The sequence below is a fragment of the Emydura macquarii genome, unplaced genomic scaffold (genome assembly GCF_026122565.2).
Source record: "Emydura macquarii macquarii isolate MOO-44397 ecotype Brisbane River unplaced genomic scaffold, CSIRO-AGI_Emac_v2 contig_3477, whole genome shotgun sequence".
Classification (NCBI taxonomy): domain Eukaryota; kingdom Metazoa; phylum Chordata; order Testudines; family Chelidae; genus Emydura; species Emydura macquarii.
The window spans coordinates 2,707,510-2,731,690 of record NW_027133614.1 but is presented as its reverse complement, the minus strand read 5'-3'; the positions used below and the strand labels follow the sequence as shown (position 1 = coordinate 2,731,690).

General features: G+C 49.5%; 1 protein-coding gene across 1 annotated transcript; it reads left to right on the top strand.

Annotated features, from left to right (window-relative positions):
- Nucleotides 1-937: 937 nt before the first annotated feature.
- Nucleotides 938-23,907, top strand: NCF2 (neutrophil cytosolic factor 2). Its single transcript, XM_067535179.1, has 16 exons — nucleotides 938-1,111; nucleotides 2,181-2,263; nucleotides 2,964-3,072; nucleotides 3,685-3,819; nucleotides 4,393-4,500; nucleotides 5,412-5,471; nucleotides 6,647-6,690; nucleotides 9,968-10,109; nucleotides 11,368-11,430; nucleotides 12,091-12,169; nucleotides 16,580-16,626; nucleotides 17,285-17,436; nucleotides 17,517-17,628; nucleotides 20,686-20,857; nucleotides 22,332-22,423; nucleotides 23,860-23,907. Exons 1-16 carry the CDS (start codon nucleotides 938-940, stop codon nucleotides 23,905-23,907), a joined length of 1,620 nt encoding a protein of 539 aa, XP_067391280.1.
- Nucleotides 23,908-24,181: the final 274 nt, after the last annotated feature.

Below are 24,181 nucleotides of genomic sequence, written 5' to 3'. Positions count from 1 at the left end.
AAGGGGAGGTTGAGTCATGGGACTGTCAGAATTGCATAGCCGAGGGCGCCAGCTCCCCGGACAACAAAGAGGCAATAGTAGGAGCGGGTTCTTTGGGGGGGTGATAATGTGAAAAACCAGAGCTAAAGCAGGACATCGCAGGAGTTTTAGAATTTGAATTTCTGGGGTGACGCCGTTGCAGTCTGTGTCAGTTTAGCCAACATCACACCGACAGGCCTTGTCCCATGACTGTTGCAAACACACCTCAGCGTTTCATGACTGTTTTAAGTCACGTGTTTGGTCACCGCTCTGAGCCTGCTAGAGGGGCTGCACTTCCACCCCTGAATGGGATCACCCCGTAGAGGATGCTACCAGCACTGAGCTGCTGCTAGGAATTGCCCTGGGAAAGCGGGGGAGACCTTGCAGGCTACGTTTCAAGGAGGATGCTGGCACTGCAGTGAGCAGTCCTGATACCCCAGTTCCTCCAGGACGTGTTGTCAGTGCTCTGTGACTCAGCCATAAGTTCACTGACAGACTCACCATGAGTGGCACAATTCCCCAGTCACAAACATCCAGCTGACGGGCCCTCGTGACTTTAAGTGAAGATCCCTGAAAAGCAAATTCTAAAGAAGTGAGGGGCAGCTGTGGGTGGTGGAAGGGGAGGATTTGGAGTGACACATCAAGAATCTGTTAAAAATAATTCACCCAGGCCAGCATCTGCTCTACTTCCCCATCTCAGCAGAGCTGTGTCAGTAACTACCAGTGGGGACACTTCCTGATTGGTTTGCGACACTGCAGGCTCTGGGGCCGGAGGAAAACAGAAGTACAAGCAGGAGGAGTGCAGAGTGGCCAAGCAATTGTAAAGAGCAGAGAAGGGCTGAGACAAGGGGAGGCCATCTGTACCTGTTGGGAGACCTGCCCCACCACCAGAGATCCCACTGCAGGCTGCTGCTGCACCATGTCTCTGGCTGAGACAATCCGATTGTGGAATGAAGGAGTGTGCGCTACAGATCGCAAGGACTGGACGGCGGCGCTGGATGCTTTCACCTCCGTGCAGAACCCCTCTTCTAAACTCTGCTTTAACATTGGCTGCATCCACCTGATCCTGGGGAATTTGGCTGAGGCAGAGCAGGTGAGTAACAGCTGCCAAGCTCCTCCGGTAACTGGCCCCTTTCACAGGCCAGTCTGCTTGATGTACAATGTGCAAGCCCAGACTGCACACACACACATCTGCCAGACTGGCTGACAGAGCTACTGAAATGTGGAGTGACTAAGGAGTGTGGACTGGCTGATGGAGACAGACAAGCAAGTCTAACACATGGTTTGATTTGTAGCATGCAGAAGGGCACTCAGCACAAATCCAAGGGGGTGGCTGGCAAACTGGCCAGACTGGGTGCAGTGGGGTGTGTGTATGCGGGGGGATATCAACACCCCAATGTGTCGATGGGGCCATATGTTTTATTCCTAGAGTGGAACACAGCAACATGCAGGGATAAAGCAACTGCTGATCTGATCTGCCGTGGACCTGGTTAGAAAGAGACAGGGGGACAACTATGGTGCCTCAGTTCGCACAGTTAATTCCTTATGCCCTATTGAATTCAGCTGGTTCATGGATCTCAGCAAGAGCCAGGCAGGAAACTACTGATTCAGAGCAGGGACTTGAATCTAACTCTCCCACTTCCCAGTGAGTGCCCTAACCACCAGACTTTTGGCTGTTCTGGAGGGCGGTGAGGTGTCCAGAAATTACACTGTGGACCTGAGAGACCCTGCCCCACAAAAGTCTTGTCAATATGGGTGTATTCCCACAAAATGTTCAGTTCTGAAGAAAATATGTTTTGCCCAGTTTCCCGACCAGCTCGAGTCTCCACTGGGGGCATCAGAAACACTGGCCAGGCGAAACACAGCAGACATGTAACAGCAGGGGCGGGAAGGGAGGAAACCCCCTCCACCATCTTGCTTCTCTCCATGTTCCCCTTTCTTCTTCACCCCTCACTTAGCCCCTTGCCCTTCCCCTGTGGCTCTGTCCTCATGTCTCACCCCAGCACATAGTGAGTCTCTCTCTCCACAGCGTGTTATCTTGCTTTGCATCACTCTAGGATTCCTCCTTGATCCCTCTATTCATGCTCAATATCCCAGTCTCCCTCTGCCACTCTTTGCCAGTCTGTCTGTGCCATGTATGAACCACCTTCTACTCTCTGCAGGCATTTGCCAGGAGCATTAACTGTGACAAGCACTTAGCTGTGGCCTATTTCCAGCGGGGGACAGTGTTTTACAGGAGAGAGAAGTAAGTGTCGGGCACACCCTCCGGAATTGGGTGTGTGTGTGTGTGTGTGTGTCATGCTGCCTATATATAGAGCCATTTTCCAGACTCCTAACTGGCTGAGAACAATCATTTGGCAAGTCAGTGCTGTTGTGATGCCACAGGTGAACAACTGAGGCTGGGACACCTCCCCCCCGCAAGGTAAACATTTTCTCTTGCTTAGAGGTAGTGTGGTCTAGTGGTTTGAGAATGGGTTTGGGAGCCTGGGAAATACCTGTGTCTTTAAAAACACACGTAAAAGACAAAGACAACAGGAGATGCCTGGCTAAAACCTTTAGACTAGAAGTTCTTCAGGCAGGGCCTGTCTCTCACAGTGCCTAGCACAATGACAATACGACTAGCACGTATCCTGGCTTTGAAAATAGCATGGATAGAGGTGAGAAGCGCAGAACTCAAAGTGCAAGGGACCGGCAGGCTGTGATGGGCAAAGAGGAGGGGACACAATCACACCAAAAGCTTCTGACATCTGAGACCCTCAAGACAGCAATATTTCACAAGAATGACTTGAAATGGACCCAGGTAATGGTAAAAAGCCATCAGTATCCTGCAGGCTGGCAGAGGTCATTTTAGACCAACTAAGGGTTAGTGCAGGACTCTGTGGGCTCAAAGAATGGCAGGCAGACAGACTCGCCCTGATGGGTTATCACCTTTCTTTGCTCTACAGCTATGAATTGGCCATTGAGGACTTTAAAGAGGCATTGGCTCAGCTGCGAGGGAACCAGCTGATAGACTACAAGATCCTGGGGCTGCAGTTCAGGCTATTTGCTTGTGAGGTGAGGCCCGTGCAGGGGCTGGCATTGTTTGAAACAAATGAGGGCAGCCGGGAAGCATGGGAGGTGAAGGAATAGGGTTGTATTCTAACCCAGCCCCACTCAGCCAGTGGGTGCAACACAGAAGTGGGTCACCAGGGGACATGCAGCAAAATCCCAGATCTGGTAGCACCCCCAGCACATGCACCCATCCCACAATCCTCACCGCAACACCAGTTCCACCCGGTGACCAAACACCCACAATCCTTTGTGAATGATATGCTGACAAGTCACATGGCCCCTGGATAAAAGGGGAGATCGTTGTTAGGAAGGTTACAAGCAGGGAACAGAATCTTTACGAAAGGAAGCAAATGCTCTCCTTCTTTCACCGACTTTCCCTCCCCTGTCAACCAAACACATCACCTCATTGCCTTCACGGGGAGTTTTCTGGGTCATCCTTCTGGGACATGAGGACAAGCAAACCCCTCAGCAGCGTCCCCAGGCAGCAGGTGCCATATGCAGCAATGGGGGCCATCTTGGCTGTGCATTTCCCCCTCTGGGGTTGGCCACAGGTCTGCTGTGCTCCTTGCTAGGAAGCAGATTTCCCCCATTCTCTGTTCCTTCTCGGCCTTGCAGGTGCTGTATAACATAGCCCTGCTCTATGCTAAGCTGGAGGACTGGAGAAAAGCTGAAGAGCATCTGACGCTGGCGATGAGCATGAAAACCGAGCCCCGGCACAACAAGATTGACAGGGCGATGGAAGCCATCTTGGTAAAGAACAACACTAGGGATTGCTCAGTGGGTCTCACGCTGAAAAACCAGGGACCTGTAGGGTTGAGAGAGACTCTGAATTCCAGGAGGGCGAGAAACTGTCCCTTATCAGAGACTTTACAAGAGTAGCGGAGAGAGCTGAGGAATGTTACAGGAAATGTTGGTTTCAGGGGAGACAGTGGGATTTGCAGGCCTTTGTGAGGGGCTGGGGTGAAACAAGGGAGTGGTCAGGCCAAGTGGGGTTTTGTGGGGAGTGCACTTGAAGCAAGGGGGCAATTGGGCTGAGTGGGGTTTGTGGAGAGGAGCAGGGGAAGGGGGTGGTTGGATTGAGTGGGGGTTTGTGGGGAGGGGCTGGGCCTAGGGCAGGGGAAAGGATGGCTGGATTTAGGGGTTTGTGGGGAGGAGCTGGGGTGGGGGAAGGGCGCAGCTGGATTGAGTGTGGTTTGTGGGGCCTGGAGCGGAAGCAAAGGGGCAGTTGGGCTGAGTTAAACAAATAGACGACAGGCAATGCTGGAGCTAGCTGTGTTCTCCCCACGTCCCCATGAAAAGCATTGTGATTTCTGTGTGCCATAGAAGCATAAACTCTTTGAGCCGGTGGCGATTCCCCCGGGGAAGCTGTTTAAGCCTAATGAAAAGCATGTGGCTCAGCTGGAGAAGAAGGATTACCTGGGGAAAGCTACGGTAAGAAATTCATCCACGGGGGAGGAATTTAACATGTTGTTTTCTCAAGTCCCAGCTGTGGGTCAGAAGAGCCAAATTGCTAGCCTCTGCCTAAGGATTCATCACTCTTATTAATTATTTGCTAAGTCTGGACAGCACGGAGGAGAATAAGGAGTTGAAGACAGTCCCAGCCCTGGGGCTCAGCCACTTGTAGTGGAAGGGAAATCATGTAGAAATCCATTTTAAAATTTGGAAGCTGCATGAATTAAAAAAAGCAAATAGGCCCATGTTTGCAGGCCCTCTTCAGTGCGTGAGAGCCAGACATTGCAGCACTGACCTAGTGCGTGAGAACTGGCAAGCGAATGGCCAAATCCGTTGTCACTGCCTGAGCCGGAAAATAAACCAGCAGCAGCTGAGGTGCAAAGCAGATCAGCCAACCAACATCCTGTCAGCTACAATTCTCCCAGGGGTCATCAGCAACGCACATAAGGGTGTTTGGTTTTGAAGGCCAGAGTTTTTAAAATAGCCTAAAGGAGTCAGGTACCAAAATCACACTGAAAGGGAGCTGGGCACCTGCCTTGAGAAGCTCAGGCTAAAAATATAGCTGAATTTTAACTCTGTCGTGTACCTTTCAGTGCTCCAGGGACAAGGCTCAGACCTGAAAGCTCACCCCATGAGAGGGCAGGGTCAGGAGCCCTGCAGAGCACTTGAAACTGTTTAGCCTGAAGACACGGCTGTTCTCGAACCGGGGCTGCATGAGCAGCGGCCCCCATGGAGGTTGGGTCAGGAATATATGGGAATTGCAGGGATTTTCCAAATCTGGAGAGTCAGGGGCATGGGGAGGTTCGATTAGAGCGAGCAGAAAGTGAAAGTGTCGGAGTGGGGGGAAGCCAGTAAGAACCAAGTATCTACCTTTCCCTCTTTGTCTGTAGGTCGTGGCGTCTGTGGTCGACAAGGATAATTTTTCAGGCTTTGCTCCGCTTCAGCCACAGGTGAGGCAGCACTGGCTGGGTGCATCGTAGCATGGTTAGCACGATAGCAAGTGCTGCGAATGGGAGAAGGTGAGGGGGGGGTGTCTGCGCTGCTGTCACCGGGGCCACAGAAGCACCCATAGCCGTACCTGGGCCAGCGTTGACCTCGCTAGCTCGAACAGCAGCAGCAGTGAAGCTGCAGGAGCATGAGTGGCAGGCAGGCAGCCCAGGCTAGCTGCTCAAGTACACAGCCTGCGCCCTGGGTGGCACTGTATAACCTGTGCTGCCGCAGCTTCACTGCCATTGTTATTCGAGCTCGCTAGGTCAAAGCTCGCTTGGGTATGTTCACTTGGGCGGCAGTCACACCTCTGACTGCAGTGTAGACACACCCTGTGTGCGAGTGATGTTCAACCACTTGCAGGAAAGCCAGCAAGACCAGTGCGGGTCAGCTTTTGTTTTCCCGCTTTCTCTCTCCCGCCCACCAGCCTTCGTTTCCTGACACACACACACTTCCCCGCTAGGCCTTCAGCTGTCCTTTGCTGTTTGTGAGGAGATCCATCAGATGCTCGAGCCACCAGCAGGCTTTTGTGAAAGAGCCTTGAAAGACTATCAAGGAAGTGTGGTAACCACAGGGCCAGGCATATGTCCTCTTGTGACTTAAAACAGCCCCACAGTAAGAATAAGTGAGCAGTTTCCACTATGGCAAGAGGGTGATAGCACATTTCTCTACCATTCAGTAGTATGACCATGATTAATATAGCTGAGCCCTTGGAAGAGATGGTAAAATCTTCTAAGGATCCAAAATGATTTGTCTTAAGACCCGGGGAGGTTGTGTAGCACTCCAGAAGGACCTAGCAAGCGAGTGCAGACATCCCCTTAGAGAATGATCCTAGGTGACATTATGGACATCTCCTAAGATGGCTGCCCAGCGCACGGGGGTGAATAAAGTGTTGGGCTGCACTGAGCAGGGGACAAAGATTATGCCATTGTAAGTATTAAAATGCTGTTCTATAAATCAGTGAAATGCCATCCCCTTGAAATCAGACTGAACGTAGAATCACCTCATCTAAAAAAAATATTAGGAGAAAGGAAACATCTTGAGATGGGCAAGAGAACTGTGAGGAGCCTGGAGGGTTTCCTTCTGCAGAGAGATTAAACTGTGCAGGATTATTTAGAGTTTTGTTGTTTGTTTACAGGCTGGTGCCCCTCCACCCAGACCAAAGACACCAGAAATCCTCAGGTGAGTCTAGGGGACAACAGTAATGGAAGGCAAAGCAAAGTGGCTGTAACCTGGCTGACATGGGCGTTGGCCTTTTAACGGGGCTTTGCAAAGCTGCCTCAGCAAGTGGGGGAACTTGATGCCAGCAGGCAGAAAGAGAGATGCTGGCTGAAGGACAGACGATATCTCCTCCCCTGGGATTCTCTGGAACCCGTGACCCTCCGAGGCTGCGGGCAGCCCCTGCATTTAGGTTTCATAACATTTGGAGCCTGCTGCTTAAAATCCATCCACATCCTTTGTATTTATTTTCCCGCTGTGCCCTCATCCATATTCCTTTTCCTGCCCAAATGCAACTACCCCTGGCCTGAATTCACCCTTGGTGATCACACAGCCCACGACAATGGGGCAGATGGGCCGTACGCTCTCAGTGATTTCAGCTCTTAGTGATTTCAGCTCATAGGTAAACCTTCTGCTGTCATACAGAGAATGTTCCTGCTTTCAAGAGACAAAAGACTCCAAGGTGAGTCATTAAGTCTACCTTTTAACAATGGGAGGTGAGAGTCACTCCCTGCCTAGGGCAGCCCTTTTGCTTGGCCCCTGCAATCCCAATAGGAGACTCCTCCACCTCCCCCTTTTCCAGGCTGGAACATCGGCCTGCCACCCTTGTGGAGCTCTGTCTAGTTTGGGGTGAAGTGTTCTATCATAACAGACTAAGCACAGTTTTGCTGACATCTGTTCATACAATTGAAGGACAACATTTCATTACCCCAGCAGTTAACACAAAAGTGGTTTGTAACCCAAACCCAGCCCTGCTAACCATCTCCCATTATGCTCCACACCTAGGTAAATTATGCTAAGTACTTAATTGTACTCATGCAGATACCAAGCCCATGCAAATAATGTGCCCCCCTTTACTCAGACACTCAGACCTTGCTTACAAATGCATAGAGCCAGCCTGATACTGCAGCAAGCAGGCTATGGATACAGAGTCATGGCAGGCCCCAGATGTGTGAATTAATCAGTTTTAATCACCCTTGCAACATCAACCCCAAGAATTGAGACACTAGAGCAATAGGGAACTGGACTGGCAGGGTGAGAACGGCTTTTTCTGATGAAAAGGGGTGGGTCTAGGAGACCAATAGGGAAACAGACAGCTGCTCTAGCAATGGACGGAGTAGGGGGGAGAGGAGGCAATGTGGAGAGGAACACCAGGGTGTGGCTGGTGAATAATGTAGCAGCAGGGGCGAGGAGGAGGAGAATGTACAGCAGAGAAATCAGTAGTGGTGGGATGGGGAAGGAATGTGAACACTGAAGAGGGAAGGCGTGCTGAGCTGTGGTGGGCATAGGAGCAGCAATTAGTTCTATGTAGTCCAATAAAATAAACAGCTGCGCTGTGATTGGTGGGGCTATCATTCCATTTCCGGGATCCAGTGACTTCCTGGATAAAGAGAAGGAAGCCCTTGTGGCTTATCAGATTCCCTCTGTAGATTTATAGCCCCGCAGCAGTTAAAGCAGGCAAGAGGGAATGAGGACTGTGGGGTTCTTGTCTGCCACTGACAGGTGCTGCTAACCTTGAACAAGTCAAGTCTCTGCCTCGTTGTGTCCATCCGTGAAACGGAGATAATGCTTCCCTAGTTCTGGGGGTGGTGGGAGGTGCCAGTGAATGGAAGGTGTTGCACGAGGCTCAGAGGACTGGTTCTTTATAAATGCAGAATAGTAGCCATGTGTGTAGCACCTGTCCTAAGTAGCAAGGCTCTGTGCAGTTACAGCACACATATGGGTCATGTCACATGCACACTCCTTCTATAATGAATACTTAATTTCTGCCTATTCTGGCATTGGTTGGATTCAGAACGTCACCCATAACAGGAGTCGGTAATTGTACTTTTGGAATGCAGTTTGAGGGAGTGATGGAAGGAGTGAGAAAATTGTGCAAGGTGCCTTGGGGAAAATGAGAGATGGCATCAGACACTAGCCACATTGCAACAGCACAGACTCCACGTTTCTGTTTGCCTTGCCTAGCACTTTTATTCTAATTTAGTGGCAATCATACGCAATTCTACCTTCGAACATCAAAGAGTCTTAACATCTGGGTCCCTGAAGTGCCATAGAAAACCACAAGCTCTTTGTCCAGAGCACTCAGGGTCTTGCTTCTCTTTACTCTTTAGCTGAAGTCCCCCAGCCCTGGCTGAACTTCTCCAGCCTTGTGCTTTATGTACCAACTGCACTGAAGCAGGAGAGGGTTTCCCTGACATTCCTGTTCTAATAACCTGAGCTATTCCCATGGCAGCCTGCTGCTGGAATGCTGAAGACACTGCAGAAGAGCACAGGAAGCTGACAGGTCCTCTTCTGACAAGGTCTCCGGGAGTCGTAGAGCATATTTGGCTCTGATACTAGATAGGCAGAATTGCTCTTCTATGGCCATTCCCCAGGCCAGCCTCTCTTGTGTCTCCTTAGCCTCAGTGCTTGTATTCCCACCTTGAGAAAACACTGCCGCTCCCTCTGGGGAAAGGCCACGAATTGAAAACTGCCATAGATAAGAGGCTTAAAAAGCAACAAGAGTCTTAGCAGGGAACCAGGAGCCTGGCTGTATTCAGAGAAAGGGTTTGTGGGGCATCCATATTTATTCCCTCACAGACTCCAGTTCACAGGCACTCCCTCTGCAAATCAAACGCTCAGTTTCATGACTGCCATCAAATGCCACCCGAGATCCCAGAATCAAGGGTTCATGCTGCCTCTAACATCACCACCTAGAGGACAGACTGTGCAATCAATTCTTAGTTTGCATATGGGAGACAGTGTGGTCCAGTGGATGGAGTACTAAAGTGGGAGCCAGGAGTCCTGGGTTCTCTTCCCAGCCCTGCCACTGACCTCCTGGGTGACCTTGGGCAAGTCACTTTGCCACTCTGTGCCTTAGTTTCCCCCTCTGTAAAATGGAGGTAATGATACTTCTTACTTACCGCCATTGTAAAATGCTTTGAGGTCTATGGCTGAAGAGGGCTATATACATGTGATGATGATGCATGAAGTGCAGTTGGTGCTTCAATACCATGCTGAAGGACGCAGCGGGCTAAAATCCAGCTCTGCACCCTTCCATTGGCTCTGCAGGGCTAAGGGGGTAAAACGAGCAGCTGGCTTGAGTAAGGAAAATATTCATCTGACAGAGTGACTGCAACAGCAACTAATAGAAAACCAGAGGGAGGAGGGGAGAGGACCAGGGGAATGAGAGTTCCATGACAGAGCAAAGAAAGGCACCAGGGCTCTTCCCGGCTCACCCAGATATTGCTTCCCCATCTAGGGCCCTGGAAGGGGAGCCTCACCGCGTGCTGTATGAGTTCACGCCTGAAACTGCGGAGGAGCTGCAGGTCCTGCCAGGAAACATTGTCTTTGTCCTGAAGAAGGGGAAGGATAACTGGGCCACCGTTCTGTTCAATGGGAAGGTAGCTGGAGTCCATTCAACACGAGGGCTTTGCAAGGCCGGCGCTGGCACTAGCTAAAGGCCTGCTCTGGCTCCATTGATGGTGATGCCAAAGCCCCCGCTGAGACCTGTGGGGCAGGACCAGGTCCCAGTGCCTGGGGGTGGGTTTGCTGGGTTGCTTTGTATGGCATAGCTAACTGGCCACAGCAGAAAAGCAGACCCATGTGTTTTAGGGTCCTCGCTGCAGCCCTGTTACCAGGACAATTGGGCTGCAAAGTGCTGCAAACACAGACACGTTTCTGGGTTTGGTAGGATCCCTCCCTGCTCCAGGTCCCTTGGGAAGCTGTTTCCTGGAGCAGTGGTGGCATCCTTTAATTCCCATCAGCCAGCATCTGAGCACAGCCTGCCTTGTTCACCCACCTCAGGCTGTCTGGCCCCTGCGCAGCATTTCCACCCGCCTTCTCACTCAGGGCTCCACATTTTATTCCTTGCCTCCCCGCTACCTGCGTCCTCAGCCCTGCATTTCTATAGTGCCCCGTCACACAATCCCCGTGAGGTCCCTGTTTTACAGCTGGGGAAGTAGAGGCCATAAAGGACTTGCCAAGATGAAGCAGCAAGTGCGTGGCAGAGCCAGGAAGAGCCAGAGCTTGGCTCCCAAGCCTGACCACATGTCCTTCCTGTACAGCTGCTCTCATTCAGCATCCCCCACCAACTGTTAATGAGCCTCCAAAGGCCATCCAACCCATCTCCCCCTTGCCCTTTCTCCGGAGGCTGCTTAGATGCCCTGTGCTCCTAGCATCCCTCAACCCAACGTACAAGAGCTCAGAGGTTGCCCCTGTAGCCAGATCTCCCACAGGAAAACACAGCCTCGTGCACTAACCCTGAGTTGTGTCAGCCCACGCTAGCTCCATGACACAGCCGTGAGAAAGGCCACCTAGCGCAGCTTGGTTGCGATCTGATCAGATGCCATGCAGGGGACATGCTCCGTGTTCTTAGATCCTCCTCCCGGTACAGTAGGTTCAGCCAGAGTCCTGGGGGCTACTCAGACACTGCCCTGAACTAGAAGAGGCCACAAGGATTTTATTGAACAAATCTAAAGTCTACAGCAACTGCCCTTCCTTCCAGGCTCCGGGTGTACAGGAGACTCCCAGACTGAAGGACAGGGCAGAGTTGCTCCTTCCCAGCGTGTGACTTTATCTAAACCTTAATGCATAATCCTGCCGCTGTCTCCTCTTAACCTCTCCTGCCTTTGGTTTTTTTTGTCTCCCTCCCCCACACAGAAAGGGATTGTCCCCTGTAACTACCTTGAGGCCATGGAGCTCCAGAACCAGCCACAGGTCCAGGTAAGGCAGGCTGGCAAACTAACAGCCCCTTTGGAATAGGTGTTCCCCAGCAAAGCGGTGCCTAGCACTAGGAGAAGGACGCTGCACCTCACCCCTGCCTACTTTGCTGTCATCATCATTGCACACACGGGAACCTGCATGCTTATTAGGGCTGCATGAATTGCTCCTGGAGCAACCAGAACTCCCCCAAATCAGGACGGGTTCTTTTGGTTCATGGCCATGGCAACCCACATTCATGAATGGCCATAAATATGGGCAGATGCGGCTCCCATGGTCCACAGTGTGGTAAGCAGGGATTGCCTGCACTGCTGGGAGACTGAGCGTTTCGTCACCCCACTCTCTCATTCAGGACCTGAATAGATTGAGAGAAGTTGAGGCTTCTGCCAGGCAGCTTCCCCTATGCTGTGCCCCTCTTCCTCCATTACCACCCAGCCCTGCAGCTCTATCACACCTGGTGGGGACCTGAGCTAGGAATACCCAAGTCACCCCTACAGGATACCTGTGGCCAGTGTGTCCAGGACTCTATCCACCCGTGATCCTCTGCCCGGTGTACTAAAAGGGGATCTCACAGGCAGGACAGCAGGGCCCCAGCTCCCCAATTCTGCCCCCTGCTGAAAGTTCTCTGAATGGTAACACTAACTACAGCCACGCCCTGCACAGGAGGAAACCCCCGCAGAGTTGGACATCCCTGCCCCACCCAGTTCCACCGCTCCGGAAAAGCCCAGGCCTCCACCACCAGGTCAGTGACCGCAGCACCCAGGGATCTCTGAGATGGGAGTAGCTTGTGGGAATGGGCACTGGGTGTTAGTTTTGCCCCAGCTGATGTCGTGCTCCCTCTTTCCTGCAGTCCCCAGCACACCCCTGCTCTGTTGTGTCTGCACTGGGGGAATTTGTCCTCAGCCAGTTGCAGCTGTTGTGGGGCCCCTGTTTGCTGTTGGAGCAGTAGAGGGAGGCTAGAGCAGAGGACACAATAATTTGTAGTGTTATTTGGCACAGCATCGATGATGAACTAGAAGAATAGAGGGGAGGGTTATCAGAAGGCTCCAGGTCACTTAGAAGCTTGCGTACCTTTGAAAGTCAGTGGCACACGTGCTCCTAAATCACTCAGGCACTTAAGAACATCCCACCCTAAATTGTGTGTGGCTGATGAGGAACTGGACAAATTGGGGCACAACGCTGGCAAAGCATCTGAGTACCAGTGTTGGTGTTTGGGAGGAAGGTGCCCTTTGTTAGCAGACTGCCCACTGGAAGCTCATTGCCTTCAAGGGGTTAGGTGGGGCTGGGAGATCCTATCTTGCTGCTTTAGCTTTAAATCTGGGCTTTTCTCCCTTGGCTCTGAACCTTGATCCAAAGCATTTGACCCCTGCTAAGTCTGTCAAAGACTCCTAGAGCTTGTTCTGTGCAGCTTGGGGGGGCGGGCGGGGGACCATGTTTGAAAAGCTGCTTGAACCTTCAGTTCTGTCTCTTGTGGACAGTCAAGATGATTTCACTCCCTCCGAAGATAAGCTCGATCTGAGCAGCTAATGGCTGCCTGGACTGTGGTGAATGCTGCAGTCCCAGCGTGCGCACACACAGACTGTTACAGAGACTGATCGGTGACATGGCAGTGCCTAATGGCCCTGAGATCAGGGGCCCATTGTGCAAGGTGCTGTACAGACAGTGAGAGACAGTCCTTACCCCCAAGAGCTTCTCATTTAAATAGACAAGTCAGACAAAGGAGTAACTATTGTCCCCAACCTGCAGAACAGGAACTGAGGCACAGAGTAAATTAAGCATCTTGTCCAAGCTCGCAGAGTTGGGAACTTAACCCATGTCACTCGCTTCCCAATGCGGAGAATTCAGCACGAGACCATCCTATAGCAGGCTGCTGCCTGCCTTTCCTGGGGCTTTCTGGGACTGTACTTGCTGCCACTGTATATTGCCCCATTTAAGACAGAGCTGTGTTTGCAACGGCAGCTGCTTCTGCTAAGCACAGTGACTGGTTTCACTGCAAGCTGCTGGCGTCCCCAGTTGCACACTGTTCTAACAAACCTCACCAGCCTGTGGCTGAGAGGAGGAGGAGGTGGTTCTAGTTGCTGAGTGAAGGTGTGAAACTGTCCCATTTCCCTGTAAACCATCTCGTGTGGAGCTACTGTTCTGAACTACCGGATTGGAGACATTGGTGGCACCCTAGAAATTCCTGATCTGGGGTTCCAATGTTGGAATGGCTTTTCTATTAGACAGCAAAGAACCGCCTTTCAGGGAGCAGCTCCTACCCTCTTTGTCTTCACTGGATGCAGTTTTGGATGGCCGCCTGCAGTTAGATGAACTGGACCAGATGTAAATTTGTAGTGGACTTTGCAGAGGGAATTTTTTGTGTTAATTCCTGGTCTTACCTGAGCTCGTCAGAGAATCTGAAGATGTGTTCTCTGAAAACCTCCACTCAATGTGCAGCGGCTGTCAAAAAAGCTAACAGAATGATAGGAACCATTAGGAAAGGGATAGATAATAGGACAGAAAATATAACACCACCACAATAATCCATGGTACGCCAACACTTTGAATACTCTGTGAAGTTCTGGTCACCCCGTCTCAAAAGAAGATATAGTAGAATTGGAAAAGGTACTGAGAAGGGCAACAAAAATGATCAGGGGTCTGGAACACCTACCATATGAGGAGAGATTAAAAAAGACTGGGACTATTCACCTTAAAAAAATAGGTGACTAAGAGGGCATATAATAGAGGTTTATAAAATCATGACTGGTGTGGAGAAAGTGAATAGGGAGTGTTATAAACATAAGGAATTACCTCTTCACACAACACACAGTCAACTTGTGGAACTTGTTGCCAAGGGATGTTGTGAAGGCTGAAATTATAATTGGGTTAAAAAAAGAATTAGATCAGTTCATAGAGGACAGGTCCAGCAATGGCTATTAGCCAAGATGGTCAGGGATGCAACCCAATGCTCTGGGTGTCCCTATACCTCTAACTACCAGATGCTGGGCATGGATGGCGGGATGGATCACTTGATAATTACCCTGTTCTGGTCATTTCCTCTGAAGTATCTGGCACTGTCAGAAGACAGGATACTGGGCTAGATGGACCATTGACCTGACCTAATATGGCCGTGCTTATGTTCTAAGTCTTTTAACCCTGTTCATATAGTCAGCGTAAGTTTAATTTTCCCCTGCCCTCTATAGAAGTTGCAACTCCTGAAGTAGCATAACCCTCAGGGACTAAAAAGCTTAACATGTTCTGGAAACTAACACCTAAGCTTACTTCTAAGATAAGTGGTCATTAGCCGCTGCCTGCAAAAGCATGGATATTGACAGCCAATCCTGCATAAAGCATTGACAATGACAAAGTCACAAATCCCTTCGGCTGAGCTGGGTCATGGCGTGTCGTGCTGGTGAACAGTGATGGAGAATGAAGCTTTGAATGGCCCCAGAACAGGGAGAGTCAGACAGCAGCAGGGCAAGCAGACCCAAGGCTCTGACACAGAGCATCCATCCTGACCAGGAGAAACACCTCTAAGATGTCAGTCCTTGTCCTCTGCTGAGACTATCAGGAGAGGTGCCACTTTGTGCTAGGTTGGATGGTGGCTTGTGGCAGGTAGGAATAGCTACATCAGAACGTGCTTGACAGCCAGACACAGCTGTCCGTGAACATAGTCAGTTGTTGGACAGAAGGCTGGCAGCTGCTGTGTTGTTTGGCACACAGCAATCATTTCAAAGGCCATGGACCAAATGAAGCCACCTTCAGCAAGGCGGAAACTAAAGAACTGGATGAAAGTTTTCATTAAAAAAAAAAAAAAGTGACAAAAATGGCTTTTTTTCCCCAGAGTGCAAGTTTGTTGGAAATCTTTCCACTTTTTTCCAACAATTTTTTAAATTTTTCATAAAAACCTAAAAATGTCTGCAAGTTTTAAAAACATGCGCGGTAAAACTCCAGTCAGCTCTACTGCAGAGACGCTAGCGGAGTAACGTTCAACCATGCTAGCAGAGCCGACGGCCACACCAGTTAACCCTTTGTGGGTCAGAAGGCTCAGGGAACCTTCACATAAAGCAGGGTCTCTAGCCCAGCAAAATCCTTAAAAACTGAGCCCAAATTTCACAGTAGGACCATATGAACAAGATGGCACTCTGACCCTGGCCCTTCTCTAATGCCTTCCAGCGTCAAAGCATTTACAAACCATGGGGCAATTCCTCAGCTGGTATAAATTGTCATAGCTGCAGTGACTCTATTGCATCAGCTGAAGAGCTGCTCTCAGGAATTTAACCTTATAATACCCCCGTGAGTTAAGTGTTAGCCACAGTTTACAGAGAAGGAAACAGGTGCACAGAGAGATCAGTTTCAAAGGTGTTGAGCACCTGGAGCTATGGGGACTCCCCAGTGACTTGCCGAAGGTCACCTAATAAGGCAGTGGCAGAGTTTTGACTCCCAGTCTCCACATTTTAACAGATCTCCACCAATCTAAAACCCTGAGCACAAAATGTAAGTGGTATGACAGATGAGAGTCAGTACATGTTTGTACATCATGATCACTAGTTTATCAGTCTAAACACATACACGCAACAAGGGGAGGCTAACTGCCCTTCCGTGCCAAAAACCCAGACCGCTGCCACTTGCGCTAACGTGGCTACCATTAGTGCTGAAACTGACAGTGTCTTGTCAGGTCCCAGCTTCTAGGAGAGACCATTATAAACTGACCTTTGAGCAGGTCCAGTGTGATGGTGTGGACCAACCTCCTATTGTAGGTGCACCGTCTAGCCACTAAGGAGCTCATTCAGCCACATACTGGATAATTTAAAGTAATCTGCAGTAATTTTTGTTTTTGTTTTTTTTTAAATTAAGTCTCTATGCCCCGCGTTTGCAAAAGTAACCTTTAAAGTGAGAAACCAAGTGTAGCTGATGCAGTGAGATCTGCCTGAGTCAGTAAAATTTGGGTTGCTTCCATTCACCTCAATTAAGTGTTGATGCTGAAACCTAACAACACTTCAGTTATTTCACTCATTTTAGTAGCAACAAGCTAATGTGCTTATATATCATTGTTTGATGTAATGAGCATTGTGGGGCGAGGGGGCTGCCATGAATCTGAACATGTATTTTTGCACGGAGCGTTACCTGCTTAGAGTCCGTTCACCTACTTTTTCCTCCACCCTCCATTCAGCTCACGGTCCTGGTACTTCTGGAAAACAGCAGCAGGAAGCTCCAAAGGTAACAGATGTCCCCGTGTGCTTGTGAATTTGTGGAGAGGAACCATCGAATGGTGAATACAGACTGGCCATATCATACACAAGCCTTTATTGTACCTTGGGGTGAATGTTTGCACTCTTGCAAGTGCTGCAAAACTAGCAACATTTTTGAGCTTGTCACTTTTTGAAAAAAGAAATCTAGACCAACAGCCTCTCTGGAAAGTTATAGCCAGGCTGTGGGGTAGCTGGACATCGGGGTCTAAGACTGTAAATGCATCTAAGCATAGTCTTTGATTTCTTACTGTGCTGATAAATTAGTGATTGGGGGAGCTTTTGGAGCAGTTTAGTGCACGTTACTCTCTGCACTAGCATGCCCTGACTGACCAGAGTGAGTTGCTTTCAGAGTGGTCAAGAGTGGCTTGGCTTCCGTCCTAGAATTGCCACCACATTTGCCAATTGGCCTTAGTTGTGATTGTGGCTTTTGTGACTTATCTGCTGGAAAGCTATTTAGACTCCCCGCTGGCAGGTTACTGGTGACCTGGGTCAGATCGGAAGGTTTCGTTTTCCATGCCGGCCCCCTGATTTATGTGAGTCTTTTAGCGAGTCATAACTACCTGTATTTACATGGTAAGATTTCTGTAGTGCAGATTGCAACGTTCAATTCTGCTTTTCCCCTGAAGCTTGTAGGACCAGCCAGCCCAAACCCATACATTCTCAAGGTGCACTACAAGTACACAGTAGCAATGCCAGTCCAGCCTGGAATCACCTACAGCGAACTCCTAGATATGGTGTGCAAGAAACTGGAGCTCTCACCAGAGCACACGCAGCTGAGGTGAGCTACTGCCTGGTCTCAGCATCATCTGCATCTGCAGGGGCCTTCTGGTCTCACATTAGTTTCCCCCTGTGGCACAGGTACCGGCCTGCAGAGAGCGAGGAGCTGCTGACTCTGAGCAAGGATAGCATGAAGACAATATGGAGTCATGCTAAGGACTACTGCCTGACGCTGTGGTGCGACGTCACAGAGGTCAGTGTCACCTGCTGCTAATGCTCGTTGACTGTGCACAGCTCTTCTGGCACCAGCATTCGGAGCCTGCTCTCAGCGGGACCTGCTGCTGGCTGAATTTGGGAGGGAAGTAAGGAATTTGGACTCTGGGCCCTGAAGATTTGAAAGTCATTCAGTCTGAGGGACAGTAATTAGAGAGAATACGGTAAATCCAGTGCTGAGGGCCAAATTCAAAGGTGAAGTGTAAAGTGGTGTAAGTTCAACTCCCCTCGGTCCTCAGAGGCTGGCACCCTTAGGCCTGTTTACCCCACTCCCAGGCTGTGAGTGTGAGGGTGCTCCCCTTAGCGTAACTTACGCCCTGCCACCTGGAAGGTGTCCGTTAAAGTAGGTGCGGTCTGAGCTCCTGTCTCCTGGCCCATCAGCGTGAGAGCTACCCCAGCACGGACTCTCTTGGATCAATGGCACAGTCAGAGGCGATGTGTCAGTGTGGGGGGGGTGACAGGTTATTAAGCAGGTGACAGTAAGTAACAGGGAATGGCTCTGGGGTGGGGTAACATGCACTGGGGTGAAGGGAGGAGGCTGGGAGTTATATGTTGGACCAGCTCATGCCCCCCTCTACATTTGGGCTCCCACTTATTCAGATTTGGGCTCCTGCATGACAAGCATGTGCCCAGCCCATTCAGCCCCAGCTCCAGTTATCCAGCACTGGAAGACTGGGTCAGAAGTGCAGAGGGGCAGCTCCAGGAAGCCAACCCCTCAAAACAGCTGAGCCTGCCCTGTCAGCCCCTTTACCTGCCCTGCAAGTCCTGTCTTTCACAGGCTGTAACGTCCCACCCCAGGCCGCTGCTGTATCCCCCAAATACAAAGGGACACAGCACACCTGAATCAGCACTGGCCATCTCTCAAGGGCTGGACATGTCATTAGGCTGGCAGAGGTTGTGTGAAAGTCTAGGAACAAAAGGCTTGCTAGGGGAGAGAGCCCACAAGATGCACCGGGGAAGACCCAGCTAGGTGGCAGCCCTCTGCAACAAACCCACCAGTGGCTACATGTAAAGAGGATGGTTTGAATTTTTTTTTTTTTTAAAGGCAGCCTCTCTAGAGAACATTAGAGTCGCATGGGAAGCTCTTTAACTTTAAACTTCCCTGGTGCTGGGGTTCCCTCCGAGACCTCTTCCACTCAGCTCCCTAAGAACTCACTTCAACTCCAGATTTCATCACTCACTGGGAGCCCTAGAATTGCATAGCAGCTGCCCATGCGTCACAGGGTGAACTAGACCAGCAGTGAGGCCCCAGCAAGATACCTTTCATCTCCTTTGGTTTTGCACAGACGTTTGTTTGAGCTCGGGTACAAACCCAGCCCTCTAGTGAAACGAGTAAAGCTGCTGAGACACCCACTCCTGCGCCCACTGCACCTTTCCTTGACCTAGATAACAGCTAAACCCAAATGCAGGCAGAAAAAGCTACCAGGGACAGCCTCATGCTGGTGAGGAGTGTAGGGGTGAGAGAAGATTGGCTTTGAACCCACACCACGAGAGGTGATCAAATTGTCCTGCAAATGACAGCTCTGCCTCCTGCTGGGCTCAGCCAGCTGCTAGAGAAGCAGTAATAGCTTTGAGAGTATTTCACCCCCTCAGACACACCCTGCAGAGCGTCAGATAGGGTGACGAAAGTGATGCCCACCCTTGTTTCCCCATTAGCCCTTCCTGTCACATCAGGGAAGGCGGGGGACAGTTTACACTTCAGTCACTTTGGCAATGGCTGCTTTCCCCAGGAAAGCTGGATGGGTTTGACTCCCACACATGGGTGGATTCCCTGGTAGGCCAGCTATTGATTTCTTGTTCCTGCCTTGGAGACCAACTCAGCCACCTCGACCCAGCTATACTAAGTGAGGCCGTGCCCACTTCGCTAGCTCTTTCAGTCTTGAGCCGTGGGCTGATCTTACAGCCCCAGCTCCTGCTGCAGGAGCCTGGGAACTAGGTTTCTGGGTACAGGTGAATTCAGAAGAAGGGCTCAAGTCCCACTCCTAAACCTTAATCTCAGCATGATTTACAGAGCATCAAAGTGCACACACCATCTGCCCCTCTCCCCCCGGGCCAAAGCACACATGCCATGAACTACCCCCTCCCCCATAGGTACAGCTGCTAAGAAATATATAGGAATTTCACTCCCCCAAATGCCATTTGTCTACAGATGCGCTGCTGATCAGTGTATGGCAACACCCCACCACAATAGGAAATGTTATCCAAATGAAAGTGCGGAGGTGAAACTGGGCCAGGGTCCTGGGGTTAACAGAAGAGGGTTGTGGGACCTTTAACAGGCACAAGCAGTCAGACCTGACTCCTCTGATGCCTTTCCATCTCATGCCAAAGATGAAAGCTAGGAGGCACTGGGATCTTATGCCACCATAGTGGGGAATGGGTCACCACTGACCCAGGCGGAAGAGACCCATCACCACTTCCTGCAGTATCCTGGGTGTGGCGGGGGAGCTGCTTGGCCTGAGAAGTCTGAGATAACAATAGGCTGCTGGCCCATGTAGGTTCCTACAAACTCTGCATTTTTTATAGCACAGATTGTAAGTTGCCAAGGACACAGCCATGTTTGGGTGTAGCCTGAACCCTGAACTGCCTTGAAATTGACCCCTTGCATCATGTTCTTGAGTCAGTTTTCAGAAGTCATGTTAGGAACTGAAGATACCTATTTTTAAAGATGGCCCCACAGCTTAGAGGACCTGAGTACTAAGTACATGCACTTGGAGTAGAACACACTGGCTCCGTGTGGTGTAGATGCTCACTGTCCCCTCTGATGCCAACACAAATCCTGAGCATGTGGAAAGATGTTGTCAAAGAGGACAATGGCATTGCCCAAGACCCTGCAAGAGTGGCCTGGCTGGATAGACAGACATACAAACCTAACTGCCTCTTTAAGAGGAGCCACACACGCTTCATCTGACACATAAGTAAACCACAGTAACAGCATTGGTAGCTCCACCAGTGAAATTCAGTCGGTAGCTTTTTTTACACAGACATGCAGATTAAAGGAAAAACCAAGCGGCATCTCACGGGCTGTTTCCTGCCTTAGGGAGACACAGATTTACCAAGAGGGGAAGATGGCCAAGCTGAGGAGGGGACCCAGAAGACACCACCAAAGCCGCTGAAAGCAAGCCAAGTGGTAGCACGATACAGTTATGAAGCCACCCAGCCAGAAGACCTGGAGTTCCAAGCAGGAGATGTAATACTTGTCTTATCCAAAGGTAAGTTTATGCTCCTGGGACTTGACTGGGGCTTCCAGTTTTGGTAGGAGCACTAGTCTGATTTCAGAGGTGATGAGCACCGTCAGCTGCTCCCATTAGTCATGGATACAACAGCACCTCCAAAAATCATGAAAAAAAATCTCTTGAAAGTTAATTCGGCCAGCTGTTACCTAACAGTAGCTCTTCAGTGGGTCATCTTTCTGCTGGGGATAGACAATCCAGCAGAAAACTTCTTTAGCCGCTTCCCCAGTCTGTGGTGTCTTGCCCAGCATTTTGTGCTTAGTCAGCTCAGCCATGTACTGGGTCCAGCAGGTGAGACTTGTAGAACTCACCTATTTCCAGCTGCTTCAGAGCACCTGGCTGGGGAACAATTTCCAACCTTCAGGGAGTACAACTTCCAGCTCCCAACCTTCAGGGAGTAATCCCTTTTGCTGCAAAAGCCAGCATTGTGAGACACTTTACCATTGCTGGTCTTCATAGTAATACAAGATTGCTAAAAGGAAGTTTGTGTAGAGGCTTAAATCTACAGATTGAAAGTGTGGGAGAGGACAAGGGAGATGCTTTCCTTCCCATCTCTAAAGACATGGGTATTTTTAATCTGAAACCTGCAAGATGAGTCTCTGGTCCCATTTACTCTAGAGAGCCTCCATTTAGGCCTGGTCTATATTGAGAAAAATGTGCACCAGTAACATCAATTTATTCACACTGTTGCAAATTTTCCTAACATACACACAAAGCCTTAGGATCAAACCTGTTAAGGGCAGCTTGTGCGCCATGTGCTGCGTATGAAGTTGGCAGGATTTTCAGCTAACTGACTAACCCAGTGAAGCAGCCCGCTAAATAGGGTTAGCATCTACACAAGGAAGCTTTCTTATTCTCTCTGGTCCAGTTAGCTTTAGCCCATGCAGACGTTTAGCCCACATACCGATCCCTCTAGTTCAGATTACTATACCCCTTTTCAGGAGGCTGATTTGTCTTGAGTACCCCCAAGTTTCACCTCAATTTAAAACTCTTTGCTTGCAAAATCAGACATCAATGTACAAAGGTGTCAGCACACGGTTACTGAAAAAAATGGTGTACTTCCTTATTTTTACCATATAATTATAAAATAAATCAATATTGTACTTACATTTCAGTGTATAGTATGGCAGAGAATGAGCATGTCAGGAGAGATGGGTTTTAGTGAATCGCTCAGCATGTGAGACCCCTAACTACATGCTGCCCTTAGAGCTTATGCCTGCTACTAGGCAGAAATGATTTGGTGGCTGTACAGAGGTGCTCTCATTAATGAATGGACTTGTCCTTCCTACACTCCCTCCATGTCCAGCTCAAGGTTTTTTGCCTTGCTTTTACGTGCCCAGACGGCACCTGTACTGCACAGGATCAAGCCCTCTAATGCCATGATCCTACTGCTTCTCTTCGTTGAGCTGAGTCTTTGCCTGGAAAAGCTGTCTTCTTTTCATTCTTTTTTCAGATATTCAGACATTCCACTTCACTGGATCTTTGCCCCAGTTTTCCACCACAGCTGCTGTTTTCATTGTTACAATTGCTGGCTCTCATTTATCTGTATTGCTTTATTTTGTACTCTCTGGTGTAACTATTGACAGATTGAAGCTCTGGCCATACCACATTTGGCTTTACCCCTTAAGTTTGTTCCATTGTCTTTTATACACTGCCTAACTCCCACTGGAAGTTTGGCATTTAGCAGGCTTTTGTGCCTTTGAAAAGCTTCCCCTTATGGTCCTTGCTGCCTCTGTCTGGTACTGGCTGCAGCTTTACACTGAAGATCGTTTTTCTCTCAGAAAGGAAGAGTCAGAGACTTCACTATTGCTATTGATTTTACCTGCAAGGCTGTCAGGGTTTCATACTAGTGCCCATCACCATAGTATCTAAGGTAATATGTCTGTGTCCATCTACTTATATAATCTCCCGTCCACATTTCCAGTCACACGGTTGCCAGAAATTATAAAGCAAGATTGCTTTCTTTCCTATCTGCCTAGGGACTTACTGCTTTATTTATTCCTTCTGTCAGCTTTTGTTTCCCATTGTGTTTCAGAAATGTCTTCCCATCTTTGTACCTCTCCCCCCCACTTCGTCAGCTTATTCCTTGTGGCCACCATCAAGCTCGCACCTTCGCAGCTGTCCATCCTGTCTGTCCTCTGCCTCCCTCAGTTCCTCTTATTCTTTAACCATGTCTGTGCCAGGCTTTTAGTACATCTACTTACCCATTTAAGAATCTTAAAGGTGATCTCAGGCACTGATTGATTAGTAGGATATGAAGATAACGTTTTTAAAATTACCCAGAGCAAAAAAAAGTGTATTCTTGTAATTTTATCTTTTAGTGAATGAAGAATGGTTGGAAGGCCAGTGCAAGGGGAAGGTGGGCATTTTCCCCATTGCTTTTATTTAAAAAAGTGGCACCAAAGACCCTGAAATCTAATACTAGAGAAGCCTAAGGATCCCAGGACATGCAAAGAAGGACTGGGGGATTCAACAGCTGCACTTAAGATGTCTCCTCTCATCAACCACTGCATATAGAAGGGACCTGAGAAAGGTTACCCTTGTGTGTAAGAAAAACCTTCATTTTGTTTCACCTTTTGTTTTGCTGCTGCTCTTATTTAAACATGTACCACTTAGCACCTTGTTTATGAACCATCTCCCAGTGAGGAGAACAGACATTCAGTCCTTCCTGTACAGTTGTGCTTCTCTAGACCACTTGAGAAGCAGCAGGTCTCTCCCCATCTATTCTGCCTCTGGCAAGAATCAGGAAACCTCTTCTCAAGACAGGCAGTGCTGTTCTATTTATGGCACTGCCAGCAAGAATGGAAGAGGAGCTCCAGGAGCCAGGAGCAAAGGATCAGGAGAGGCTAATCTTGCCACATCAGTCACCTGACACAGTATCACCAACAAACCCAAGAGTTCAAAAAATTATGAGTCAATTCCCCACCACCCTCGACTTATGAGACTTTAACACAGCTTTTTGATTCCTTCTTGACTTTTAGGTTTTGGGGTCATGCTTTCAAGCTCTTTACAGCAACTGTAATGGCTAGAAGCTTTTTAAATAAAAGCCCAGAATTACAGCTTGTCACAGGACTCTGTGAGATGGGGCTTTAAGGAAAAACACCAAACATCACAGAAATTGGCAACACAGCAAACACAACCCCCTACCCTCTCCCTTTTCCCGTTCCAACATGACTGTCTTTTTTCTGCTCCATCATGTAATAAAAACACAATGCTTCACATTCAGAGACCAGGTGCTGGTATTTCTCAAACCCGTAGGAAGGCATCTTTTTTTTTCATCTCAGAGCTACTATCCCTTCTGGT

Excerpts from the sequence above, each read along its gene's own strand:
- NCF2 (XM_067535179.1), top strand. The coding sequence starts at position 938 with ATGTCTCTGGCTGAGACAATCCGATTGTGGAATGAAGGAGTGTGCGCT. Across the intron at positions 4,501-5,411 it reads ATTACCTGGGGAAAGCTACG|GTCGTGGCGTCTGTGGTCGA; the intron begins GTAAGAAATTCA and ends CTTTGTCTGTAG. Across the intron at positions 17,629-20,685 it reads TGTGGTGCGACGTCACAGAG|GGAGACACAGATTTACCAAG; the intron begins GTCAGTGTCACC and ends TTCCTGCCTTAG.